At 42.6% G+C, this 9,795-nt stretch overlaps 1 protein-coding gene across 4 annotated transcripts; it reads left to right on the forward strand.

Moving 5' to 3' along the window:
* Positions 1-745: 745 nt before the first annotated feature.
* On the forward strand, positions 746-7,884 carry LOC111245481 (solute carrier family 41 member 3-like). Of its 4 annotated transcripts, XM_022793886.2 has the most exons (3): positions 746-1,470; positions 4,951-5,514; positions 5,609-7,884. In XM_022793886.2, the coding sequence occupies exon 3, from the start codon at positions 5,924-5,926 to the stop codon at positions 7,505-7,507; it is 1,584 nt and encodes a 527-aa protein (XP_022649621.1). In that variant the 5' UTR covers positions 746-1,470; positions 4,951-5,514; positions 5,609-5,923; the 3' UTR covers positions 7,508-7,884. The 4 variants fall into 4 exon arrangements, with proteins under 4 accessions (XP_022649621.1, XP_086836469.1, XP_086836468.1 ...); XM_086980343.1 differs by having other exon boundaries at positions 4,868-7,884; XM_086980342.1 differs by having other exon boundaries at positions 4,951-7,884.
* Positions 7,885-9,795: the final 1,911 nt, after the last annotated feature.

Raw genomic sequence — 9,795 nt, forward strand, 5'->3', positions numbered from 1 at the left:
AAAAGTGGTGGTCTGGGTCCGAACACGGGCGTGGACACTATTTGCTTTATATTTGGAGTTAACCGTTTAGGATAATAATGCCCAACGGTTCAAATACCTAACGTAAAACACAAAAAATTTTTTGATTCGTAAGAAACTATGTTATAACCAGGTCATATCGAGGGCTTCGGTATTCGTTCGTGCTTTTTCAAGAGTGAATTTAAAGCCGTGTAGCGCCAAAGGCAAAACTACCTCTGCAGCACTATACTTCAAATCAATCCAATGTTTTCTCTACAACAAAAAAAAACGACATAAAACCATTCGTTGATAACAATCACCGATAAATAAGTACCCTGTTTACCTGCCCAGTGAAGACTGAGTCCTACAAATTGTCAAAACGCCGTTCGACACAACTCTGATACGTTATACTTTTACTAATGAAATTTTAAGGATGATGCAATATAACGATAGATCTCTGAAGTATCATCCGCCTTCAAGATAATAGACACCTGGAACCTTTTCCATGTAATGATAATTAAAAAGTATAAAAATAACGAAGAGTTGATTGTCTTATAGATGGGTTACAGTGACAATATATTGACTAAAGTACGTGTACGTTCCCAATCGATGTTGTCGTAGTATTTTTTATTCAAAAAACAGCGCCTTTTCGAACGAAACAACGCACAGCTAAATGGCGGGCCCGATATTCGTAGCTACCTAGATCTTCTTTCGCCCTGTATGCGCCACGTCCTTTGTCACTTGCACAGACATCATGTACAAGTGACATTGTATTTTAAAAACCACTTGTGTAGCTGGTCAGCATAGTGCGTCTTCTACAGTCGAATATTTTTATTGCAACATCTGAAGAGGTGGTGTTCATCAACGTGCGTATGAGCCAGCGACAAGCGTGCGTCGCTCTACGATGTTCTATCCAAGCGCATGTTCCTCGTACGCGGTTCACGCTTAATTTCTATGACACGGTGTAGCCGATCTAACAATGCTGGCTACAGTACCTGCTGCTACTAAATTCCCTGTAATTTTAACCGCCCAGAGTATTCGAAATTTCGAACAATTGCGACTACGTGCATACATGCGTACTGCGAGAGCCAGATGCACAAGATTTTTTGCGATGACCGAGAAACTTTGTCTGTACTTAGACCCATAAGCTGCCGAGTTCGCCTGTGAAATTCTAACTGTGACATGTGTTAGCCACGTACAGCGTATCTCCTGTCTTAGCGGGCCGTCTGCCTTGTGCTGGACCCCCCTACAGCGCATAATTCACACCTACTTTACTAGTCGTTTGTCAATATCGCCCCCAGTTGAAAACTTCACTTCCCCTTAGACCTTCTACCTATTTTCCGGCAATGAGTTCACTAGTAGATCGTCTGCAGGAGAAGTGAAGATACGCGCTACAGAAAGGATTTAATAAGTGTACGGGCTGCCAAGCTGTTCGTAGCGTTCTAAGAGAAAGCTGCTCGTAGCTAAGCATTGGTATGTTGATGACCGGTAGGTCTGGTGCTCTGTTTCGTGCCTCTTGTTTCTTTCTTACTTTCGGAAAGCGATCGTTACACATTAATTGGTAACAACGGATGATTGTTTTAGTTAAGAAGTTTAAAGTTTTTTAGTTTTGCTTTTTAGTTTGAAAAAATAGTGAGAGCTATAGTGACCGAAGGGCCAGAACAGTAAGAAGTACGGACAAGCTGATAAAAAAGATCGCATTGCGCTTTATGCTGCGGATTCTATTGTGCCCACTTAGACCTCGGCTACGAGTACTCAACATATCGGCAACTTATCGACTAGAGAAGAATATTCAAATGATGTGTCCGCGTTTGGGTTTTAATCCCGTGCTAGAGCGCGGCCTTCATCCTGCAAGGTTGGATGGCTTTCAACCTGATCGTGACACTGGATACAGATTGCATTCACAAAGCCGGTAAGAGCGTAGCACCCGGAAAGCGAGTTCGAAGCCTTCAAGTTTTATCGGACCCTGAGGAACATTCTCACGTTTACGCCCACAAATTACTACAGGTGCCCGTTGCCTATGGCGTTTAGTCCGTCTGAAAGCCCCACCTTCAACATAAACAGTAGTCTGCTGATAAAGAACACCGACTTCAGTAAGCGCGGTAAATAACAACCGGGAGACGGATGCTGCATGGACAATTAGTCTGACACAAATACTTTGGCTTCGGCTCAACGTATATTGATATCCTGCTTGACATCGTTAAGGTACGTGACTAGGTAACCTCAAGATGATCAAATGTTTATAACATTTGTACGAAGCGAGAATCGCCACACGACTATGCAACTTCCGCAGACCTTGGAGATGCGGACAAGAAGAAGATACTGTGTGTTTTTCTTGAAGATAATCTCCTCGTAATAGAATTTCAAGGCAATTTATCCTCATACGGACCAGTCTTCTTGCATTAGCTAATCCTTCAAGACTGACCTTGCCGAACGTCGTTACAGTATGTTTATCAGCGGCTGTGAGAGCTTCCCTTGCATGTCTTTGTCTCAGATCGTTAACTAGTGGGGTGATCATCGTTGGTCGTAAGTGCAGCATCCACCCGGACAGTATGGCCGCATAGCCAAATTTGTTCCTAAGCGATACCCCTACGCTTGCGCTAATCTTCTACGTGGCATTAGAAATATACTGAGTCAGAAATCACCGATACGTGCTAACTGTGCGTGATCCCAGTTCCGGTATGCAGTATCCTGGTTATCAAAGCCAGGACGAACGAGATCATCTGTAGCATGGTTCGTTTCGGATCGATGATGTTTGCGATAGGAGCTGGCTCTATTCTGCATGCAAAAGAACGGCGTCGTAATCGTAAGCAGCGTCTGTGGCAGTTGGCTTATAATGATAATCTGCCGTGTGACTACGATTCGAACTGTTTGCACCGCCAATGGTGAACACAACATTGTGCAAGCATTATATACACAAACGATCGTCTCATTGGCAAGCAGCGGTCACGCCTAGGCAAACCTTCCAGCTGCCAGTCATCGCATTGCTTTCTGAAGATGTCAGTATAACCTTCACGTATTTCCGGGTATTCTATCATTCGTTTTCATCCAACCTGCAATCACGCTCTTCATCGCCTGATAAGTCGCTTCGAGACTGGGGAGCTGAAAAATCAATCCTGACGTCCCCTCAACCCCCATATCTTCTGCAGTGGCTGATATCACCGACGGCATGTTCACTTGCGCGATTTACGCCGTTCTTTGTCTAATGCGTGACGCGAGTGTTCTGTTGATTGAACACAAGTAGCTAAAGACTCTGTATCCACCTGAAGGCTCGCCGGCCGACTTGAGTATTTTCGCAATTTCATTGTTGACGCCAATACAATTGGCTGACGTAATTTTTCAAAATTCAATTGCACTAATTCACTTTTTTCATAGTAACCCATTAATAACCCGCATGTGCGTAAACCTCACGTATCATAACCTTATTGCTACATTATTGATACAAGTAGAATAATAATTATATAGAAAGATACCTGTCAGCTATTTTGTGGAGCAGCAATGTTGGATCTCTCGGAAATTCACTTCAGCTTCAACCACAAAATACAAATGATCAACCGAGACTAACGCTCTCAACGCCATTACAGGCTCAGTTTTCATTTAACTCTAGCTATTTATGCTGGGCACCGACAGGTCTGGCAAATACGTCGTACCGGAACATACGAGAAATCAGAAAGATACGAAATATGACATGAAAGTCTCATTTTTCAAGAAGACCAAGAGCATGATAAACCTCGGGATTTATTTGCCAACGTACTAATTTCCATTAGGCTTACAAAGTCAAAAGGAGTTGCCAATATTTGAATGTCATGCTTTCGTAAGGTGATGTTTTCTAGGTAACGATTTCGTCTTCCAAATACACAATAATTGCAAATAAATAAATAAATAAATAACTAGTATAGAAGCTATGTAGATAACTTATTTGTTAACACTATTTTTAACAACCCTAGTAATAAAGTTTGAGCTATGTCTTTTCTTTTGGCTAACTGATTTAAATTCTGCTAGGGCTGACTGAGAAGCAACAAATTTAGTGGCCTATTTACTTCGATGTACGCGGTTCGATCCGGAAACGAGGCCTTTTTCTCGCAGTTTCTCAAAGTTGAGAGTCGAATCTTCGCGTCGACACTGTTTTTTAAATAGCATAATGTTCCGACGCCGAGCACATAGTGCTTCACTGATTTGTATGGCTCGATCGCTTGCTTATTTTTTTTTTGAAATTTGAAATGGAATTTTTAAATTTAGAAAAATTCCATTTCAAATTAGTAGGGTATCACCAATGTTACGCAATTTATAAGCATGATTCATGTAAATTATACGATCGACATACAAGAAACGTTTCAACCTCTTAATTATGTCCTATTTATCAGTTTCTAAAAATCCTCTCTCTATTAATACATTTTTTAAGTTCAGTGTTTTCAGCTTTCTAAATTGTCGCAGTAGCGATTCGACATCATATAACCTGAGTTGATCCTTACCCCCCTAAACATGTCCAACATTTCGATGCAAATTGTGCACCCGCTTTCTACTTCTGTCGTAATGTTAACAAACCGTAAATTATTTCCAATCGTTGTAATGCTATTCGATCTGTGTTTTCTTACTGGCTAGTGCGAGTCATCAGCGTGAGTCATTGTATGTTTTTCCGGCAGAAGCAGTAGAACTATCAGCTGCTGTTCAATGCTATGTAACTCCCCTTCATAGCATCGTTAATCCTGCTTGCAATTGTATGATATTAGGCTCTTGAGTTTGGCCAGGACCTCCAGCGGTCCTCCGGTAAGGCATCTAGGACTTGTTGTTCCTCTCTCTCTCTCCCCCTCTCTCTCTCCCTCTCCCCCTCTCTTTACGCGCTGCCTCTTTGAATCCCTTGACTTCTCAGTTAACTGACTGCCAGTAGTTACCGCCGCCAGTTGCCGGCCAGCGTGGTAATTTCATGACTTTCTCCTCCTCGCCACACAATAGCCAGCATCGTCATCATCATCGTCGTCTTCTATTCATCACAGTCAATTCTCTCGACCCTGCAAGGGTTTCACTCGCAGTAGACAGGTAGCTGCTCTGCGACACTCTTTCATCCCTGCGGTGCTCCACTCCCTCGCACTTTGTTTACGGCGCCCTCGCAGCGAGCCATCGTTCGTCCAGCCCTTATGATCGGATCGTGTAAAAGGAGCAACCTGCAGACACGAGTCGAGCGTTAAGAAGACAAGTCACGTACAACGGCCGTCATTTCCAGGCGGCGAAGCGCTTGAATGAAGGGAACTGTAGCATTGTTACATTATCGTTTGGGAGGTAGCCTCAAGTGCTTTTACAAGTAAACTACAACTACCATTACTACTTCAACAGTCACGACTAGTACAGCTGTTAACAGTGTAGAGCTAATTCTATTACCCCTTCCTGGTCTACTTTTCTGGCTTAGAGGAACAATCTCAAGACACCAATACTTACAAGAAACTGTTGGAGCGCTTTGGCCAACAAAGCGATATCTAGTCCAAAGCTGTGTCGACATATAACACCAGGAAAAAATATCCAGTGAGTGCAATTTACCTAAGAGAACTTGAGTGTGTGTGTCTCTGTGTATTTGTGATTACGTAGCGCTTATTGTGATCATTTTTCTGAACTTCAGCTACGGACTTACCATCATCACAGTTTTACTGGCGTACCTGAAACGGGCAGAAAACCTGCGTGTGAGTGCGGGCGTGCCTGTGTGATTGAGTGTGTGTATGTGTAAAGGCGTTGTATGCTTCGATGCCTTTCTGCCCTTTCGTGAAGTTGGAAACGACCATTATTCCCACAGTCGGAACATTCTGGATGGCCAAGGTGAGCGTGGCGTCTGGGGAACGAATTCGTAGCCTCCGAGAACTAACTGGCCCTCGAGGAGTGGTTCGCACGATTCACAAAAACCTCGCCATCGTCAGGTGGCCGCTAGTAGGACCTCGAGATGCCCGTCAACAATGGCTATTCGCCGACAGCGTCGGGGGTGAATGTCGTAGTGGGGTGTGATGCGGTCATCGACTGTGATTCCCTAAACGAGGGCAAATACAAAAGTCTAGGTCATACAACACCTCTCGAACAGATCGGCTGCTGTCCGTCCGGATCATCGGGTTCATCAGGAAGCCTGATTTCCACCATGAGTGATAAGGTATTAGGAGCTGGCGCTGGTCTGAAAGATAGCAACAAAAGGCTACCAGGTAACGAAGGATGGCTGATCACACTGATACAGGTCGTTGGCCCCTTCCTAGTTGCTGGTTGTGGCTCGATGTGCACAGGCATCCTTTTGGATATCGTGAAAGACTGGGATAACTTCAAGATGATCGAAAGCCTTATGACCCTGGTTCCTACTTTGCTCGGGCTTAAAGGAAACCTTGAAATGACGGTCACCGCACGACTTTGCACAGCCTCTAATCTCGGCAAGTTGGATGACCCGAAAATACTGCTGACCTTTCTTCGGGACGACCTTCTTCTAACACAATTCCAGGCTACGATCGTGTCGCTTATGGCCAGCCTTCTGACACTGGGCATTCAGGCGATTAAGGATCCATTGAGTGTCACCTGGACAGGCAGTCTTGTAGTGATCTCATCATCCGTTGTGACCGCTGGCTTCGCCTGCCTGTTCCTTGGATTGCTAATGACTGGCGTCGTCGTTGTTAGTCGCAAGTTTCGCATTAATCCGGACAACGTGGCCGCACCTCTAGCGTCATCTCTAGGCGATATCTCTACGCTGGCCCTGTTCGCATACATTTCGCTAGGGATTTTCGCCCTCAAAGAATATATATACGTACCTGTCACGTTCATTGTCATTTTCATGCTTTTATGCCCAGTGTGGGGCTATTTGGGCTGTCAAAGCCCAGATGTACGTGCTCATCTGCAACACGGTTGGCTGCCTATATTACTTGCCATGTGTATCTCGTTAGGAGCTGGCTACATCCTCGACGCAGCAACAAGCGACCTGGCTGCAGCCCCCGCTTACGTGCCTGTAGTGAGCGGCGTTTGTGGCAATCTTCTTGTGATACTTATCTGTCGAATGACGACAGTCCTTCGGCAAAAAAGCGCACTCGGCAAAGATAATGGAACGGTGCCAGCTATGCGTAGGGATAATCCATTCCGCTGCGGCAACAGCAATTTCGAAAGTCTGAACGCGACGTTCCAGCTCCTGCTCATTCTGCCCATAGCCGCCCACTCAATTTTTCTGCCAATTATCTCGTTCGTCACGCAAGAGGTCAGCATCACCGTTGTCTATCTCGTAACGTTTTTGTCATTCGTTTTCGTTCATGCACTCATCATGTTGTTTCTAACTCGCGAGGTGGTGCTACAACTTTGGCGCTGGGGAATAGATCCAGATGTCGCGTCAATTCCAATATTGACCGCGGTAGCGGATCTTACCGGTGGCGCATTCACCTGCGTCATATTTATAATTTTGTATCAACTGGAGGACTTCAGTGTAACAAAGCCGCACGACGTATTCAATTTGACCACGCCGCTCATCGAGGCTCTGACCAACATCACCGTACCATTGCAGTACTAGACTCGTTACCTACAATGTTGGATACGCAGCGCAGAGACTTGTTATCGATTGCCAGCAGTCACGTTAAGGCTTGTTGTACGATGAAAGCGTCGCGGGGAATCAATTGCCAGTAGAAATGATTGATTTAAAGATCAGACCGACACGAGATGCGATTGTGTCATACTAGGTTCTTACCATTTCTCAGTTCGATAGGTTTAATACATAAATTCACATATCAATCACCCTCAAACGAACGTACATACGCATCACGAACATAATCATATTTTGCCTACTCTCTATTAGGATATTAATAAATTGTATATAATCTGTTAATTGTTATAGTAAATATGATACATAAAGTAATAAAGTACATATTTATTTAATACAAAAGCATTAAAGCTACCTTTTTTTTACCTTTATCAGGATTTATCACTAATCGGTAAAATGTTATATTTCTAGTTGACTAATGATTGAAATGTCACTCGAGTATCATGCTTTCGATACAGCTTTGAAGTAATTGCTTTCCTCTGTAATATTTCCCTCGCGATTACGCCAACTATTCTTTTAAGCCAAGTGAAATCCGGTAAAGAAGAACAGTAATAGCGTTTCGTGCGTCCTCATTGATCGAAAACAGCATATGCAGAACCCTTCAATTCACAAGATATTATAGTATTGTTTGACAATTTCTTTCGTGCACTTCCGTGAGCTATATATACTATTGGTCACGATATAGAAATGAAATAGATTTCTCTGGGAACGGCTAGGTCACCCATGTTTTTTGCCGAACAATCAGGCCAAATTCCCTACACCGACAGGATCAAATGTTAATGTTTGTTTGCAGCATGGCTAGATGTCAAGCGTTACTCACTGTCATAAAGTCCAGCACTGATTTACCAACGACTCAATATCTGCCTGCTTGTTCTTGATTCTCCCAAGACCCCCGTAAGAATTAGTTATGCTAGGTTCCAGCACATCGATAGAAGTTAAAATGTTTCAGAGTTGATGAACTTAATGCTATCGTGGATAAGTTCTGTTGATCTTAAGTTTATATTAGAGCTTCAAACAATCGAACGGTAATGCGAGGGGATGCCCACTCGTAGCGATTATGAAATATAAGCTATTCAAATTTCCATTACAAAAAAAGTATGTTGAAATAGAGAGAGAACAAGACATTGCTTATAGCTATCCACTCCATAGCTTATAAACGTACGTAATCTAAGATCATTGTTGGCGTCATTCACAAAACTTGTTTGGGTCAATTAATTAATTGTAGCGCTTAATTATATAGTTCATAAAATGCTTGATCTGACAACATATTGGAAGGTTATCTAGATAATTAGATCATGAAAATGCCCCAAAAAACATGAAAACGCTATTCGTTTTTACATTTGTTCTCGGTGAAATATCTATGCGATAAATATATACAAAGGCCTTAGACTCACGTCTATTATCAGGTAGAGCACTACAATTCAAATCTCCTTAACTGCTTTCTTAATAAAGGTAGCAAACATACTGGTGTAGCAGGGCTTCGTTAAACTCGTGAAAAGCGTCTACGGCTAATTTATTTACGAGGTATAATGTAAAGTTCTCAATGACCCTGCTCCCACTTATTACCCATGTAGTTAATTTTACAAGCGTTCTTACCGATATAGTAGCCATAAACGTCGTTCCATTTCGCACGTAGAAAACGTACCAAAGTCCAGTTAATTCTGCGCTAACTCATTTATTTTCCGATAATAATAATATTCATACATAGTTTCTTTAGTTCGTCAAATATTATCTCACTCGCTTGCATTGTTACGGAATATTTATTAGATAGATGATTTTTCCCATAAACAAATTACATAAGCTGTGGTCCTTTTTTTTTTTAAGCATTCGAACATCATTTTCGAAAATCAAACATTTTAGCTTAAAGCTGCTGATCAAAATGATTGATAAACAGATGAGGAGATGAATAAAATAAACAAATAAATAAAAAGTGTCTACATACATTGTTGTACTGTAATGGATGTATGAATAGATAAATATTGGAAAAACGTTCAGTCCATATCTATCCGTACATATCTAGGCTGGCAGCATTTTAGATGAACTAGACGAATTGTCTTTGTTACCATTGATCTTTCGAAGCGATCGCGAACGGCGGCCTCGACTAGATACGGACGTCTATCTGCAGCCGTTATAGCAGCCACAACACATCAAGCAGCTGCAGCCGCAGGAGTCGAAACGAAATCCCGTACAAATTTTTGGCAATTTATTTATATTTTATATACAATCTTTAGGGCCAACGATAACCACTACTGCAGAACAAT

The sequence above is a fragment of the Varroa destructor genome, unplaced genomic scaffold (assembly GCF_002443255.2).
Source record: "Varroa destructor unplaced genomic scaffold, Vdes_3.0 BEIS01000002.1, whole genome shotgun sequence".
Taxonomy (NCBI): domain Eukaryota; kingdom Metazoa; phylum Arthropoda; class Arachnida; order Mesostigmata; family Varroidae; genus Varroa; species Varroa destructor.

Excerpts from the sequence above, each read along its gene's own strand:
- LOC111245481 (XM_086980343.1), top strand. The coding sequence starts at position 5,924 with ATGCCCGTCAACAATGGCTATTCGCCGACAGCGTCGGGGGTGAATGTC.